The sequence below is a fragment of the Sinohyriopsis cumingii genome, chromosome 3 (assembly GCF_028554795.1).
Source record: "Sinohyriopsis cumingii isolate HCF-2022 chromosome 3, ASM2855479v2, whole genome shotgun sequence".
In the NCBI taxonomy this organism is placed as follows: Eukaryota; Metazoa; Mollusca; class Bivalvia; order Unionida; family Unionidae; genus Sinohyriopsis; species Sinohyriopsis cumingii.
Window position 1 is genome coordinate 129,656,135 of NC_142963.1, and position 19,438 is coordinate 129,675,572.

The window sequence follows — 19,438 nt, forward strand, 5'->3', positions numbered from 1 at the left end:
TATCAAAATGGAAATTAATTTATGAACATTCACTACAGTAAAACCTGTCATGAGCGACCTCTGCTATGAGCAACCAACTGTCATTTCCGACCACAATCGTAATGCACGGATCGATTTTACTATATAAATGCTCTGTTATGAACGACCACCTGCTGAACACGACCAGCGACCGCGATTTCTTGGCAAAATATGCATTTTGACACTGCTATGAACGACTGCATCGCCAAAAAAACAAAACAGACTGACACCACTGACCTTAACTTAATCCTTTGTAAACACTAGAGCTCGGGATAAATGTAGTATGCAAACAAAGTGCACATTAAATAACACTATAGTTGAACAACCATATATCAAGATAAACACCTCTAACCATCATTTAATCCTTTGTAACAAAGACTGCATAAATAGTAAAGATTGCTCTAATAAAGTATTTAAAAAGAATTTGTCTTGCTACAGTACCAGTTTTGTGAAATTTACAACTCCAGCGTACGGTGTCATTTGTAAACTGCAGTAAACCAGACTAAAGTACATGTCACTAACCGCCATTGTAGTGCCAAAGTCATGTGAATAGCCAGTAAGAGTAACATCAATGGGAGTAATGATGGATATACACAGTCAATTTAGAGGTTTGTATTTTTTCTTTATCTTTATGAAAACTCACAAAACGCCAGTAGTCCTTATGTCCCAGTGAGAAATTGTTTGAAAGGGCTTCAGTGTAGGTTTGAGTACATCGTTTGTCTTTCCAGTTAATCCATAATGCCTGGAGGGTGAATGAGCTCACTGTCTTTAATACTAGTAAGTGAGAATCATTTCCGGATATTTTTAAAATTATTTTTTATTTCTTTTGTTAGTGTTTCACCAAGCCACCATCTGTTTACCTGGGTGCAGATGGTCGCAACCTTTGTTTATCGAGCTATAACGCTGTTGATTTAAACTTCGTCTCAGAATAAATGTATTGTTTCTTGAGTTAATTATGTCTTTTGGTTTCATTCATTGGTACATAATATATATTTATTCCACATTTCCCCAAAACCTGATCAAAACCGATAGTCTTTATAACGTCAACACTAATAACAATGGCAGAACCTCTGCTGAAAAAAAGAAAAATTTTAACACTGGAAGAAAGGATTAATGTCACTGAAAGAAATGAAAAAGGGGAGACTGCTCGCAAAATAGCAGTCAGCTTAAGCGTCGGTAAAACGCAAGTTCAAAATGTAATCAAAGACAAGAGTCCATTAGAAACGAATGGCAGAAAGGTGCACAAGCACAGAGGAAATATGCCACAGGACAACGGACAGTTTACGGAGACCAAACAGCTGAGTAAAATATGTCAACAAAGAAGTATAATGGATTTCTTAAAAAACAAGTGAATAAGTGTATAGAATAAGATATATTCATCATATCTAACTGTTCATTTAATGTACATATTAATGTGATGTTGAAATATAAATTTTATTCTCGTTGTTTGATAGATGTATATCTTTATTATATAAAGATATTTTGAGAGGAATGCATGCAATATTTAACAAGATTTATGAATAAAGGATATGATACATGTACAGTGAGTATGGGTATTATTTATTTTTCAACAATGCTAACTATTGACCTGGAAAACCAGTCCATCTTCACACACCTCTTATGAGAGACCACCTGTCTTGAGAGACCACTTTTAGTTGGCAGAAGGGGCAGTCTCTCAGGTTTTACTGTATTACAGAAAATTCTCTGAAAATGTTTTTTTGACAAAAAGGTAAGTTTCCACATTCCAACACTTTTAATGACATATATTATTTCTGAGCAGGAATTTAACTCATTCAAAGGTCCATACAGTTTTTTTTAATTGTTCAATTTCAAAACAAATGTTGAAAAAATTAATTAATGAACAAAGATGAAAAATAGGATAAATCCTAGCTTAAGATCCTTATGGTTGAAGTGTGACTTTCATCAATCCAAAATAACATGACATAAAATAAAAATTACTAAGAAAATTGTTCATCCTGACAATTTTCAACCAGCTGGATTTTTGAGAGTATTCAAGAATTTGTTTCTCTTTGCTTTATTGTTGTTTAGTCAGACAAACAAAGACATGAACCTTATCTTCTTCAAGTTCTGCAGTGCATAAAATCATAAAGGTGTCAGTCTTGCCAAGTCTTTCAATAAGCCCAAACTTATCCTAGTTTCCATATGAATCAACTTGGTGTACAGGACTCCCTTTGGATGAAGTACCAGGCTATCAAAAGTCAAGACACAAAACTTATCCTAGTTTCCATATGAATCAACTTGGTGTACAGGACTCCCCTTGGATGAAGTACCTGGCTATCAAAAGTCAAGACCCCCAAAACTAATGTCAATACCAATATACACATTAGATCATGGCTGAACTTGTACCCATGACCTTGAAAGTCTGCATCAGTGGTACAAATCCCTTTAGAAGTTAGATAGTCTAACAACACAATATTCATATGTTTCACTATCTCCTTATCATTGATGATTTACATTGTCAATCATTATAATAATAATAATACAGACTTTTGGACTGGAAATACACTTACGAGTCTTTGTGAAAGCGCAAGACCCAGATAAACTCAAGCAAGGCAGATCCCATGTGACGCACATTCTGAAACAGAAAAAGATGTTTTGCCTTTTGATCATCATTGCTGAAATCTGACTCCAACAGTAATTGATATGTGAATCATGTCCCCTGATATGCATTATAGCTATACACTGTTTTTTTTGAAATTACATGTAACCTGATGGGGTGGTGGGGTGGTGAGACAATTATGTTCTGATTGTAACAACAGAGGAGTGACTATATGTTACGATATGATGATATCATACTGACTGCAATCCTTTTGATATTTCATTTAAAATTCTTAACAAGGATAGTAAAGTGTAAGAGTACTGTGTACAGCCTACATCATGTTAGGGTTGGCAGGTCTGGGATAGGAAAAGACAAGAGTACTGTGTACAGCCTACATCATGTTAGGGTTGGCAGGTCTGGGATAGGAAAGGGCAAGAGTACTGTGTACAGCCTACATCATGATAGGGTTGGCAGGTCTGGCATAGGAAAGGGTAAGACTACTGTGTAAAGATAGCATCCTGTTAGGGTTGGCAGGTCTGGGATAGGAAAGGGCAAGAGTACTATGTACAGCCTACATCATGTTAGGGTTGGCAGGTCTGGGATAGGAAAGGGCAAGTGTACTGTGTACAACCTACATCATGTTAGCGTTGGCAGGTCTGGGATAGGAAAGGGCAAGAGTGCTGTGTACAGCCTGCATCATGTTTGATATTCATCTGTGTAGGCCCTGGTTATTTATGATTGACTTAGGACATTATTGATCAAGATGTCTCAATAACCTCAACCTTTGGTCCAGGTAGGCAGGCTTGAAATAAATTAATGTGCAGAAACCATTATTTTCTTATTAGACTTACCATGACCATAACCATTACACCCCATAATCTATAAGCGTTCTTTTACCTTTAGTGGAAGCCATCCACAAAGTTTCATCAACAAACTTAATCAAGAACAAGTTACAAACTTAATCTAGAACAAATGTTATTTTGCAAAACCCAATTTTTCCTTGAGTCACAATGAATTCTGACCACTGACCTTTTGCCCCCAATGTCAATACACATCTTCCATATCATTCGCAGGGAAAGGTGGGAGTAAGTATTTTCAGAGCAACAGAATTTACTAAAAGATTTCCTTTTTTCCCCATCAAATACAATACATGATCACATTAAAATCATAGGTAAGAAGAGGAGGAAATGTGTGTTTGATTTGGATATTTAACAGCTTTAACAATTTTCACATCACATCGCTACAAAGTCTGCAGTGTGGCAGTTTATAGTGATGTCTAGCACTGGGGCATCATGCTGTAGACATGTGGCATCATGTCCCATCCAGTCACATTATCCTGACCAGGCTGACCAGTCCTAACACTAAGCGCTTAATGCTAAGTGCCAAGAGAGGCAGCTGCTAGTTCCATTTTTATACCCACAACCTCCTGCATCCAAGGTGGACACTCTAACCATTAGGCCACCGGAATGGTCAGAGGAAATACATCCAATCCCTTTCCATATCACTCTGTCACAGCATGATGACAGTTCTAAAGAAGAATTAATTTCCTAACCCGAATGCAGCATTACCAAAGATTATTCTTAAACTTATCCATAGGTGATTCCTGTGGGATCCCATGCCTGGTTGCTGCTTTATATGCAAACATTTCCTGGGCAAATAAGGTGATAGTTGCAAGGTCATGTGTGGGCTGAGGTTGTGCTCTCATGAACAGAGCTTAGTAACTGTCTGTTCAGCTACCAGTGCGATTCAACTCTTCTTTACAAGGCTATGTCATGTTAATAGATGCTAGAGAAAGCAGACTAAGCCAAATGACTTCAATCTGTCTTGAACTGAAACATTATGTTTGAAGGCCATGCACATGGAAATCAATTATATTTCATGGCCAAAATCTTGTCAGGTCATACCTGATAATGTGGGAGTTCAGGGTATGTTGATCTAATAACCCCCTTTAGCCAAGTGGACAGTGCTTGTGGGGTTATGTCTTGCTTTCCTGCCTCAAATGGTAGGAGGAGCCTTTGATGGCAGGTGTGGAAATTCTGCATGCACTGCAGATATCATCTAAGAGTGCATACAAAGTGCTGCAGTTTCACTCTCCTGATGGGACAATTTAGGAGAAAGGGCAAATATTTGTTTACTGCCTATCCACAATCACCTGTTCTTAGAAATGAAACCAGGTTGTTATGAATGAATTTTCAGAAAGAACTGCACATAGTTTGGATCCACAGAAAGTGCATGCAGCTCACACACAATGAATACTGACGCTAACACTGTCTGAAAGCAAGTCATGTTTGAAAACTGCTTCACTGAAGTAAGACACATGCCTGAACTTAAAAAAGTTGAGTCATGTCAAGATACTGAGGAAAGGAGGTTCCTGCTGCTACACTCTCTGTTTTTCCACTAACACAGGAAGTGCTTAATTCCAGTCAAGATTATAATATGGTGATCTAAACAACCCAAAATAAGGCATCTTTGTGATGTAAGGGCGATCTGCTGAGGGCACATGTAAAGGTGGCTAAGGTATATGAGATATACAACTGCAATGATCAAGCCAAGTAGCTGAAGAAACCTGAGGTTGTGGTCAAATGGAAGAGTACACTACTCAAAACACAGGTAGTTCCATAATGCTGTGTATCAGACAGGACAAGACTGATTGCATATTCATCAAGTTGAACAGACAGAAGGACAGACCTTGCCAACTCCATCTTGAATTTTGGAGCAGCAATAAACTGTTTGCATCTGCTCAAGTTTATGACAGGCTTAATCTTCCTGATGGCTTTTGAAATCAGAAAAAGTCTTGAATAAATACCTAGATATTTTACTTCTGTCACTGCTCACTTTACAAGCAAATGCTTATGTTGCAATGTCCACCTTTACTGGATCACTAGGTATCTCCATCATTAAGGGGGATGATGAAAGTGGAGGGGGCTCAAAAAATGAGATCCAGAGTCCTTCTGAAATGATTTGAATCACCCAATCATTTGTTAGAAAGGGGATGACTCAAGTCTGGCAGAAAAGAATGCATCTGGCACTCACTGGAAAGTTGCCAGCAGACAGGAATGAAATTCTGCGAAAGTTAGGGACACATGGCGTCCTATAACTCATCTAGCCATGAAAATGTTATTGCTGTTGCTGAGAATTACCCATGCAGTCTTTCTATCAGTGATCATCCTTTCTCTGGTACAACCCCTGACAGGTACATGCAGAGAAAGAACTTGCTAGACAACTCCTGTGCTGCCATCTTTCTCACCTCCCGAATTCATCCCTAGAAGATAAGAGGAAAACTGAAGGAGATGAAGTGCTGGTTTGCTGCATTAGGATTAAAGAGCAAAATATGGAATACTGATTCATAAGTGTGGTCACTTCTGTTCTTCTGAGCTAGGTTAAAGATTGCAAGAGATGCCAGGTCAAGTAGGTAGGAAGACAACATGAAATGTTCCAGACCAACTAAGATACAACATTAAACACTTGTGTGTCCACTTTATAACATAGTATGGCACCATGTTGATGGCAGTAATGTCTTTGTCTAGGCCAGATACATACGAATGACAGACATTGATATGTATTTTGTATCAGTGTTCTGAGTTGCAGGCAACTGACTGAATGGAAACAAGGCCATTCTATTACTGGGTTTGTTTAATCTGCAAGATACCCAGTAATTGTTGCAATATTTGTTGATTGTGGTTGATGTTTGTAATCTTCATTAATGTCCAGTAAAGCCTTGACATTATACAAAGTATTGACTGCTGGGCTTTCTGATGGAGGCAAAATTCTGTAGATTTCTTTAATCACCATCATAAAACTTAACTCCTTTCCATGGCTGGATTTGGAATGTTCAGGTAAGGCTGTGTCATCTGCCTCACTGACTGGGAGTTGTCCTCCTCCTGTATGCTCCGAGTGCATAGGTATAGCATTCTGTACACCAGTGATGGCATTGTGTTGTCACCTTGCATAAAAAGGACTCTGCATGTCAGGTACACTAGTAGTGCTAAGAAATGTTTATCTGGGTCAGTCAGTTTTGCCAGGCTGGATGGCAGGACAGAAGGCCCCAAATGTGATGCCAGTACACAGTGGACTGGTTTCATAGATATGGTTGGTCCAACTGATCAGACAGTTGTCTTGTCAGCCAGGATTGTCTACTGGGCTCATGCTGCAACTGCTGTAGGAACTGTCGAGTGATGCTGCTTCACCAGTCTGAGATGACAGATTCATGCCCACCAAAACTGTACACGATTGACCAGATGGCTGAACCAGTTGGTTAGCAGCCAGGATGACATACCTTGAATGATCTATAACCAGGGGCCCCTGCCAGCTGGCAAAGCTGAAAGGTAATACAACACTGCCAACTTCAACTGGACTTCCATGCATGGGCAGGGATGGGGATTTGTGCACAGTGGGCTGCCAAATGGGATTTAAAATGGCCCTAGTTTCCTCCAATTCACCCATCAACAACCACAAAGACTGAGCTTTTTGCTGCATGTGTAGCATATGAGTTTCCAATATAGGAAAACCCAATGTCCATATGACTTTCCATTCATGGGGAGTAGCAATAACAAGATTTTCAAGATGGCCACTGAGGTCCTAGCACCACCATTGTCATTTAGAACTAATTGGACCATGTGATGGTGGCCATTTTTCTGAAAGACAGGATGAGCAAGAATGTAAGGGCTTTTTCCACAGCAAGCAATTTCTCCTAACCTTTCACAGACTAACTGTTTTTATTTGACGAAATGTGACAATGGCATACAATATTAATGTAAAAAATTCAGAACATATATTAGACTTATCATATTTACTCTCTTATAAGCTCTGTCCAACTGCAAACTAAACAGACCCTGATCTGCCATCACATAATGCACCATCAGATCAGGGTCTATGTTTTTTGTTCTACTGATTACTCCTAAAATGTTCATAGACCTAAATCTACTGGTGAATTATGTGACTGCAGTTATGGGTCTATGCAACTTGCAGATGGAGCCAACTTATGAGTATATATGGTAAGTGCTGCTTATTTTGCCACTAGCCTTTGAAATCAAATGTGAAATTAGATGCCTTTTGAGATTGTGTACAAAGATATTAATGTATTTATTTATTAAACAAATGTAAACGCTTTTTCTGTAAAAGACTTTAAAATATGATGGACAGTAAAGTGTGATTTTTCTCACTTCTATTTCAATTTGATCTGAGACATGATTATTTGTCTCACATCTATTTTAATCTGATCTCATATGTGAAACATTTTATGGATTATTAGCTATTATCCCAAAGTGAGGTTCACCAATCAATTTGAATGGATATACTAATAGGGTGACATAACTTGACTGTATAACAACTTACAGGAATGTTAGTGGCAGCATACATCACCATGCCCAGAGTGTACACCAGTCGTCCTAACAGCAATACATCCTCTCCAAGCAGGTCAAGTGTATTTTCCTTCCTGTAAATACATTTTTTTGTTTAACTGTTAACATCAATAAAATGTTTCATTGATCTAACTTGCATGTATCAAGCTACTGCTCTGCTATACAATACTGACCGGTTGATTGATTTATTGATGTTTTACATCATAAGTCTTAGGACACATAAATTATATTCAAAAGTAATTTGTTATGACCTATAAATGTTGGGACAGAACATTATGGTAATTTTTTATATAGCATAAGTCTTGGGACATTTTTGATATCTTTGTTTTACTAATAAATTGATTGACATATTTTACTGATTGTAATGACACCTAAAAAAATTACTTTGTAGTTGTTAAGGAACTATCATCATGTATTGTTACATGGAAATGTTATAAGTTAATATAATTTGTTTGAAAAGTCAATAAATTTATTTAATTTTCCTCTTTTCTTATTATTTCTACCTAATTTAGATCTGTATATAATTTGACCAGATGATGACAAGAATTGAGCATTCGCAGATTGCTGTAACAGTAAACTCTCCGTTTGACTCTAGTTAATTATTCTTAGTTTATGATTTAGTGCATTACAGTTCTGTAACAATGCACCTGTAATTACATTATTATTTTACCTTGAAAGCGTAAATACTTAATTCATTAAAATGTGATCCCAGTATGACAATAACGAACAAAAATAGGGTTTTGTTCAGCACTTGCATTTAGTGGGCTTATTTACATAATGGCATCACTGCATATGCCTTGAAGATCTGAACTTGCATTGAATGAAGTACATCTTTTGGATTTGAATCATATGCACCACTGCATTGAACTCAAATAATTTCTCCAAAATATAATAAAGAAGTTTTAGAAATAATGCTTAGAAAAAAATTGTAATACCATAAAAACTAAGCTGTAGTTTGCTCTGATGAAAGCAGCCTTTAAACCTGTTAAGACTGTTCAGTAACCATATTAATATTACGGACTCAAAAGACAATTACACATCAATGTACTGGTAGATCCACCTGACAAATTTCATCTTAACCCAAGCCAGTTTCAGGGTTTAACAATTAACAGGTCTTGATTGCTGTTGCAAAACAAAAGACAAAATCTACCAATTACAAATGTAGGAGACAACCAGCTTTCCAAATTCCAATATGTGGAAAATTATGATTTTGTTTCCAAAACACAAAACTAAAAAAGACTGATGCTGATCTCAGTTATTTAGAATTTTAGCCCTTATGATGATCATTCTTTCATGTACATGTAACATTTACTGGTTATGTGAATCATACGATTAAATGTGTGTACCGTGTCATAATGATTACCTCAATCTGTAAGATTGCTTATACCATCAAAAAACAGTAACTGATGAGCATGTGGATCAAAGTAAATGAAACAGCTATGTATATCTAGACAAAATGTAAACTGGACGAATGTGACTTGGTAAAAACAGAAAATAAAGCAAAATCAGCATCTATTACTTTTGGGAATAGCCAAGGATTAAAGTGATGCTAAGTGTGATTTGCAATTTATAAGTACTGTACAGTTTGTAAAGCATGGTCTCCCAGGTAAACTCAAACCAGCTCATGAATTATGAAGTTTTTATTTACCTTTATCTAATTGCTGTTTGGAGAAATCGAAAAATATGCACATCCAAAATAATGACAAAAACAATGATAGTAGTTTACATGTGGTTATTGAAATAGCTGGTCACTGTTGTGTGACATGTGTTGATCTTATCAATTTGTCTTGCCATTGTTTTTGTACAAGTGCTGGGACACTGAAAATGCTATATTTTTTACATGTCTATAAATCTTTGGACATGGAATAAATTAAGATTTGCAGCCATTATGGTAACTTTAAGGTGAATATGGAATTACCTGTACTATGTTTGCATATAATGTTGAATGATGCCAGTGAGAGAGAGAGAGAGAGAGAGAGAGAAAGAGAGAGTATGAACAAACAAACCTGTCAAAGTTCTTCATCAAAGGATAGAAGAAATAGCCAGCCACTGGTGCAAAGTGATTTGGCACAGGTGTTGGTTCTGGTTTTGTGCGACCTTTTCCAAATCTACGCGTTTTGCTATCTATCCTTTTTTGTACTAACTGCTGCCATGTTTCAGAGCCATCTTGGTCTCCTTTCAGCTCCTGAATCTTACTTTTAGGTGCAACATCAGTAGATACCTTTCGTGGATCTACTGGCTGACTTAACTCCTGAGCTGATGTTGCTAATACCTACAGAAATATAATGTTCACCTATTAGTTACATGCATTCTTGTCTGCAACAAAAGATTTACCTAGTCAATAAAAATCAAGAAACTTTACAGACCCATACCTGCTGCATGCAAATAAAAGCTGCAATCCCTAGATTTATCTATCACAGTCAAGATGATTGCTCAGATAAGTAAATGGGAGGACAGTGGAGATCTACTCTCTGATAAGGTCTCAAATAAATGAATGGGAGGACAGACGAGTTCTACTCTCTGATAAGGTCTAAAATATATGGGAGGACAGTGGAGGTCTACACTCTGATAAGGTCTCAAAAAAGTAAATGGGAGTTCATTGGAGATCCACTCTCTGATAAGGTCTCAAATAAATGAATGGGAGGACAGACGAGTTCTACTCTCTGATAAGGTCTAAAATATACGGAAGGACAGTGGAGGTCTACACTCTGATAAAGTCTCAAAAAAGTAAATGGGAGTTCATTGGAGATCCACTCTGATAAGGTTTAAAATAAGACTCTCTGATAAAGTCTCAAATGAATGAATGGGAGGACAGTGGAGGTCTACACTCTAGTAAGGTCTAAAATAAATGAATGGGAGGACAGTATAGGTCCATTCTCTGATAAGGTCTCAAATAAATGGGAGAACAGTTGAGGTCAACTCTGACAATGTCTCAAATGAATGGGAGGACAGAGGAGGTCTACTTTCTGATAAGGTCTCAAAAAAATGATTGGGAAATTAAAACTGCACCTTACTTTTAAACTGTCTTTATTCTTGTTAGTCTTGGTATTCTGCCTTTCCTACATTTAATCTTTAAATACCACTAAAAGAGGTAACATCCATTCATGACAAGCGAAAGAACCCAGATGTGTAAACAGTCACCAACTCAAAAAGAGACAGATGTCATGACAGGCACTATACCTCTACCAGTGGCGTGACTTATGTCACGACAAACACTTTATAAGTATTAACAGTTAAAAACTATATACTGTGCTGAGTACATTTATTTATGTGTGACTTCAAACTAATTTGCAAGAGTTCTCACTCATCATTTCTTTCCAAGTGCATGCATTTGTAAACATTCTGCATGATTCCCAAATCAGCCCATCCTAGCAGTATCTTTGTGTTAGCCTAAGTGTACCTAAACTTAAACATATGGTATGTAGCATTCTAGAAGCCCCTGGGCTACCTAACTTCAATATGTGATATCCAGATGTAGTATTCTATAAGCCACTGGGCTATATGACTTCAATATACAGTAGTTAGATGTAGCATTCTAGAAGCCCCTGGGCTACCTAAATTCAATATACAGTAGTCAGATGTAGCATTCTCGAAGCCCCAGGACTACCTGACATCAATTTCAGGTAGCCAATGGGCTCTGTGTACAAGAATGATCAGACCACAGTATTTATTTTTAATTCAGATTTTTCAAACATGGCTCCATTTTTATAAAACATGTAAACAAAGAATGGAGTATGTATTGGGCTAAAAAATTCAGGACTCATTACATAGAAAATAATAAGGAAAAGTGCAAATCACCATGTCTGATTCTGTACAGTCCTCTTGTAGTTCTTACCTCTAGCATATCCAATCTCTGTCTGATGTTGTAGTTCCTGTCATAAAACTCACTGGTTAAATAGTCTGCCACCTAGTGTCAAAAGAAACAAAAAATCAAGGATAGATAACTTCTGACTAAATAATATCATTGCACAGAAGGTTAAACAATGCATGGTACCTTCCATACATCATGGAACTACTTTATTTATATCCTTAAAACCAAATCAACCCTATTCCTATCACATCCAGATCTTCATTCGTTTGCTGCTGTTGTTCAGTGATACAAAAATAAATGAAAGTGCAATATTAATGGATTTAATCAGGACTCAATTTGACCAACATTTGTCTATGTGTAGACTTAAGACATTTGGTTCAACAATTTTAAGTCAGATTCAAATTTTCAGCCAATCAGATCACTGGATTTTTGACTTAAATTTAAGTCTAAAGTTTTATTGATAAAATTCAGGCCTGAAGTCCTTGGATGTGATATAAAAATGTTCCTGACCATCAAGAACCCTACTTTTGGAATTTCCTGGATACAAATACATTTAAAGCTCAGTTTGATTGATTGATTGACTGGCTGATTAGCTGGTTGGGTGGCATTTAATAGCACATCAGCACATGAAAGTTATATGATGATGAGGCAATTTAAGCAAAATGTCTTGCCCAGAGACACATGCCACAGTGGTCATCCCAACCTGGTCTTCCCAGTTTTCAAAAACCACACACTCCTGTTCCCAAGTCCAGCTTGCTAACATCTGAGCCACCATGAAAAACTTCAGACATGAGAGAAAACAATTTTGAATACTACATTATCCAATATACATTATCACTTTAAAACAAAGTTTCTTATAACCAAAGACTTTTTTTGGCCTCAACCATTTACATGGATAGTGTCTACAAACATGGAGCAATTTCTGCTATTTGGGAGTTCTTAAAATGAAACTGATGCCTTAGCATACCTATGTATAATCATAAATGAAAAATTAACATGCTCTTCTTGAATAAATAAATGAGCTCACTTCAGACAGGGTACAGTGTTACTAACTGAGACTTAAATATACATTCATAGTCTAACCACATAATGTAAACTTTGGAAGGTAAACTGAAAATTTTAATTCATTACTTTGCAATTCTGACTAGAAACGTTTACAATAGATATGATCCCCCTCCCACATTAAGGGAGATAATTTGCAAAGGGGAAATATTTCTGGCAAGAAATTGATACAGCATATGCATATACATGTATGTACAGATATCAGCATGAACATTCTAAGTTGATTAAAAACTAAAAGAGGAATGTTTCATAGGTCACTACTAAAAATGGTATTATCAACTGGACAGTGAAGTTATCTAAGTAATGAACAGTATAAGTAGATGATGCCATGGAATGCAAAGCCCTATGGTATCAAGGTCAGATGAAAAAATATAACATGAATTTCTAAGGTCACAAGACACAATATTCATTACTAAGTCATTTTTCAAGAAATGTACATGCCAGAATTTACAGTGCATAAGAAAAAGATACATTTCTACTACAAACCTAGTTCTGCAGCTGGTCAATATTCTTGTCACAAATGGAAAAATCCATATGGATTAAAACCAGAACACAAACACAAAATATACTGAAAAATTATTTATATTCATCAATCACTTTAGTCTACATCTGTAACTTTCACTGAATGATCACAATTTGGGATTCTGCAATGATCATAGTCAGGTGCTCAGAGTCTTGTATTACATTATTCTCATATTTTTCTTTTAAAATTTGTAAAGCGGGGCTGATTTATCCTTTTTTCTGATCTGAAGTTTGAAAAGATCCATCTGCTGTAACATTTTCCATCATATAACATTCACAATTCATACTGTAAAGGTGGAACTCTACAGTTTTGTATTTTGCATAGGGTTAGATTTTTAAAGAAAAAAGTTTCCCCCCTTCTTCACTGGTTATACTGGCTATTTAAAAATGACCTTGTTATCTTGGTATTGTTCAAAGAACTTTTCTCTTTATTTGGGTGATAATTGATGTGTGTAAAATGAGTTAAAGAGTATACAGCTTGGCCTTACTTCTGATGTGCACCTTTCAAAAAACTGCTAGCTCCACTTGGTCTGTTTCACTTCTTGGACTTCAGAGGTAAATTGTAAAAACAAGAGAGCTGATAACTTTTTTTTACATTCTATATATTTGGTAATTTTTTCATTGTACTTTCAGAAGCTGGTATTGTCTAGTCATGGCAAAATTCCTTTTTTTAGTTTAATAACTGCTATAGATAGTGTACTTTAGACCAATTCAGGCTGATATTTTGAGCGCAAGGGAGCAGTCATTTTAGTTAGCTGTATGCTAGATCATTTACAGTTTCCACAAGTATAATATCCAAAGAAATTTCAGCCACATTACCGAAAAGTAACATACAGGTATACCAACATTCTCTCCATTGTGTATGTTGCAAATGTAAACAACTACACCCACCACTCTCTCAGAAGTTCATAATATCTGTAGAGCACATCCAATGCATTTAACTTAACATCTTGTGTCTTCTTCTGTAAAAGGAAAGACTGATCCACTATATAAACAGCTTACCAATATAATGAATGTGTGAGGCAAAGTTCATTTTGAAGAAACCCATGTTTTCTTGGAAATGGGTCATATACAGTTGCTATAAATAGCAAATAAGGAATGTACAATTATGCTATTCTGTCGCAGTAGGCATCTTTGTGAAGATAATCTCAAATTTACATGAGTGAAATTAAAGATATGATAATAAAAATGACAAAGCAACTTTTTATTGCTTTTTATTGCTTTATTTTAATTTTATTATTTGATCCATATCATATACAGGTAAGTAAAAAACATAATTTGGTGGAAAAAAGCATAATGGTTGGCATGTATGCAGCCTGCAAAGTTAAAACAGTGTTTGTGTTTTGTGGGTTTAACATCATTTTTCAGCACATGATAGGTTGCACATAGCAGCCACTGACCTACGGGAAGCTACTGAAAAACTTTCTCACATACCCATATCAGCAGAGCCAAGACTAGAATCCAACAGAAAGAAGGAAAGCAATATTATGGAGGACAGAAGAAATGATTAAAAGATTTCCCCAAGTCAAGGTGCAGTATTTCTATAACTTCTACATCGACTCTAGTAAATGTATGTTATTTCTTATCTCACCTGAGTTGGATGCAAAACACACAGTGCCACCATTGCTTTGAATCTTGCTGCAGCAAACCCTGGTAAAGACAAACTGTCAGACAGGTGGAGCAAAATTTTGGTAAACTCAACAGAAATCTGTGAAAAAAAAAAAATGTTTATATTAGGGCTATTACAAAAACAACAATAGGAAGGAAGTTGGTAGGTCCATTAATATAGATGCCTTTTCTTTGAAAATTATTTGGTACTCTCAAATAAAATTTGATGGGTGGTGGAACATAAAAGAGCCAGTATTCACCTGGACCCTTTATTCCTAAAAAAGCCTTAACATGACTCTCTTGTTTAAAATACTCTGTTCACAATTATTTTACTAATGATCCCTTTGCTACTTGTACCTTCTTCTACTTCCTTTTTAATCAAGCCCAACTACAAACTGCATACAACTAGATCTACCATCATATAATGTGCTGCCAGATCTGGGTCAATGCAGATCATTAGAAGTAATCAGCAGAACAAACAACATATGCCTTGGTCAGCAGATCTTGGTCTGTGCAGTTTTCAGACTGACTTGATTTAAAAGAAAGTATATACAGTACTTTTCTCATGTCAATGCATGTTTTGAAAATGATGCGACATTATTTTCAGTTATATTAGTTTTTATGGATTTGCAGAAAATGACTTTCTTTCAATACTTGAATCCATGGATTAGAGAGTAGCTTTTTTTTTATTTTCACAGAATGATGATTGTGTAATGGATCTTTATATTCATTGTTTGTAACTGAAATCTGTGAAAACTGGTCGCTATGAAAATAAACAACATGACAGTGTAACAAGAAATTGGGTTTGCAATTGAAACAATGGGTAATGAATGTACACAAATATTTGATAAGTAAAGGAAAACTTGATGGCTCATGGAAATAATCAACAGATGCCCCTTTCCCTCCATCTAAAACAAAAGACAGAGCTTATATGGTGAAAAGACTGAATGTGTATATTTAAAATATTTTATGTTACAGTGTAAGTGTAAGAATAATGTGTGAAATTGGTGTAAAGTAATTTTATTACATATGTATAGCTGATTTAATAGTGGTAAATTACTCACCATTATTTTAGATAATTTCTCTCTGTAAATAACACAGTCACTAGTAAATTATCTGTCATATGAAAGATGTCTTAGTTACAGAGGTTTTGTCAAGAATTACAAGAAATGCATTGGAAAGAGGGCAAGGTGACTATAGCTTGTGCAACTTCGAATCTGCACCCTTACTATTTCAGTGCTCAAATTTCTTTTATCCTGTCAGCATGTTCAGTCACTGATTACATATATCAGCCTTAATGGAGACATTCCAAACTTGTTCCCATGTATGATTCAAGTACTTTACAGATAATTTAATAGCCACTTTTGCATGAAGTTTCTCTGTAGCTTTGTATATATATCTATTGAGTTTGGATTCTACATTTCTTGTGTGTCACGCAGTAAACAAGCACCAGTTAGTTCTGATTGGTGGTTAATGTTTTACTCTGGACTTGAACAAACAATAACCAACAATCAGAACTGAATATAATATATTTCACTGCATGACACACCACTGGGGGGGGGGGGGTTGTCTTTTTTAAGATTACTGAAAATTGTGTTTTCTTCAAACACAACTGTGTCATGGTGTTTGGGAGTCTAAAATCATAATTTTAGCAAAATCAGATCTCAATTTCACGTAAGACAGTGGCAATCTGACTTAGATCATGGCATGTATGTCAACATCTTGAAAGTACATCTATTCATTTCATCAGCGTGATCAAGTTTTCCTCAGGCAAACTTGTTTTCTTTTTCGACAAGCCTGACGGGCACTTCACTTTGAATACAGGACAGGTCCAAACTAAAATTATAGGTGCCCCGGGTGTCAGGCTATCAGATTGTTTTAGCACTGTAAATAATGGAATTCACTTTTTTGACTAATAATGTATTATTCATCAATCAAGCAATAATTACCTCCTGCAGTCCATCTGGATTGGATCTTATCAGTGTTTCAGCCACAGCCAGACACACCTCTACTCTCTCTGGGTCATCAGATGTGATAAGTCCTGAAAAATATTAGTGATTTTAAATTTTCAGTGAAACCTATCTTTATTAATATAATCTGAAATCCAAATTTTAATGGATATCAATTTCAAATGTTTTTTTGTAAATTATGTTTCTCCAAGAAAACTTTCACAATCACATAAACATTATGAAACAAATCTCTACTATCTCATGAATCCAGGTCTCCTGAAACGGTTAAAGAATGCATCTATATCTCATAATGATGAAGGGAAACAACTCTCACGAAACACTTATGGACACTCATATATCAGATGCTTTCTAGTTCAAGCTTTTAAAAAAAACCAACAAAAAAGATGCTGGATGCTTCTGCAGGGATGGATGAGTGGGCTCAACAGTCCTTTGATCAGGTAAGTATTACTGGCAAAACCAATTTTACTACAATATTTCCTTGTTCCACTGAATACATAACCCAATGACATTAATATTAGATAATAGGCAAAATAGGAGGAAACATAAGAGTATCTAACTTCTACCACAGTCACCCTTCATGGGGTAATATGACTCCATCCTCAAAAGAAGGATGATCTTTCCTCCTAATCTGAAGGCAGCAGAACCAGAAGAGTAAGAAATCAATTATCATGAAAGCACATCATGAAGTGCTGGTTGTGCTTAGCCACCTGCGGCTCAGCAAGATTCATCTCTCTACCTGAGGCCCAACAAGATTCATCTCTCATATCTTTGTGAAGCCATATCATATTGCAAGAAACTGGAGAAAGTCAACTGTGTATGCCTATCACTTGTCCCCACTGTGTCTTTTGTCTGAATGCAAAATGCAATGAAATCACCTGAATTTCATAAACTGAGTTCTTCATGAGGCCTGCCTGAACATGAGAGAGCTCTGTATCACAACTGAATGACCCACTTGAGCCATGAGCCAGTGCTTGAAAGGTTATGTCTTGCTTTCCTGCCTAAAAATAATGGATAGTTGTTGTTGAGTGCTGTGGACTCTTTCGGTGTGCCTTAGAGAGCACGGAGTTCCAGTATACAAGATCGGTCATGCAGCTTCCCCTCTCTTGACAGATCCATTGAGGGCATAAGGCAAATGATTATTTTCTGATTACCTGCAGATGGCAACCTGTTCTTAGAGATGTAGGATGATGAAACCATTCAATCTGAACTGGAGGTAGTTCAGGTACTTGGACAGGACACGCTTTTACATGTACCCTGCATGCTATAAGGAAACAGGTCTTGTAAGAAAGCATTCTCAGCAAGGGCAAAAACAGTATAAAAAAAACAGTAGCTCAAACCAAGGTGAGCTGGTTTATGTTAAAAATCTCGTGAGGATTCATTTGGGGAGCAAGGTCAGTGAGTGGTGTCAGCATAAAATCGAAAAACAGGCTGGACAAACCCTTTCCCATATGTCTGAGCATGTCAGAAATCATGGAGCAATCATTTTTTTTTATAGTGATGGGTGCTAACTTCAACTATTCTAATAGGAAAAGAAAGACGTTAGCTAACCAAGAATTGTATGCCAGAAGGAGTTACAACAATGGCCTGACACCAGTTAACAAAAAAGGTACCTCTTTTCCCTCTTATACATTCAAAATGAAGGGACTATTAGTTGTTGAGATCCTTTCCACAATAAAGTGCTGAACTCTTCACACATGGCAACACTGACAAGAGCCAAGCATGAAGGAGCTTGTCTGGACAGATATGGAAAAATGGTGATCTCAACTGCATGAACAATGTGGAAGTTGCCATAATGTTCCTTGGGATGTCTATTAGAACAACTCTGCAAATCTGGACCCTTGACTTCTGAACTGCATTCTGGAATCAGGACCAATGAAGAGGAGGCATTAACTGACATAATTCCCCGAACCTCACAAAGCATTAATGGCCAGAACATAAAGGCTGACAATTTGTGATTCCACATCACTGCAAAGGGGTTTAACATCAGGCAATCCCACAATGTGCATACTTGATAAAGGACAGATGGATGTAATAAAAATAACCTTTGTCTTTGATGTCCTGTTGATAAGTTCAAGGAATGAGTTTAATGCTAGCTGCCAGTTGCGTATATTCACCATATGGGGCTTCTATGTAGTTATAATCGATACAAATGGGCATTGATGTCTGTGGCAAAATAGTAAACACAGCAATAACTTGCTTTAATTCTATTCTTGTAACCTGTGCTAGCAAAAAGATTGTCACTTGCAATCATGTGAATGTGTTTACAAATGCCTTTTATTTGTGCTATATAATTCAATCTTGGTTATTTTGCACCTAACACTGTGTCAAGCATGAATGGCAGTTGTCTTCAAGATATCAGTTGATTATTTCTCACGCATTTGCAATTTTGTTGGATCCAGTTTTCAATCATACAACATATTCAAACCTTTGAGCACAATCAAACATGATTTGTTTCTCATTGTTCGTGTCGCTGAACAACATGTGGTGTGTTATCGGACATAAGCAATACATGCTACATATAGAGTTC

The 19,438-nt window shown here is 36.4% G+C and overlaps 1 protein-coding gene across 2 annotated transcripts in view; it reads right to left on the reverse strand.

The window, feature by feature from the left end:
- The window catches only part of LOC149803835 (telomere length regulation protein TEL2 homolog), an 89,116-nt gene that overhangs the window by 13,371 nt on the left and 56,307 nt on the right, over positions 1-19,438 (reverse strand). For both annotated transcript variants that reach the window (XM_089953652.1, XM_089953653.1), the window contains exons 12-17: positions 16,891-16,982; positions 14,925-15,041; positions 11,774-11,845; positions 9,945-10,210; positions 7,913-8,012; positions 2,550-2,614 (exon numbers count right to left, since the gene is read on the reverse strand). In XM_089953652.1, the coding sequence (XP_089809778.1) occupies positions 2,550-2,614; positions 7,913-8,012; positions 9,945-10,210; positions 11,774-11,845; positions 14,925-15,041; positions 16,891-16,982 (712 nt within the window). The remainder of the gene's footprint in view (positions 1-2,549; positions 2,615-7,912; positions 8,013-9,944; positions 10,211-11,773; positions 11,846-14,924; positions 15,042-16,890; positions 16,983-19,438) is intronic.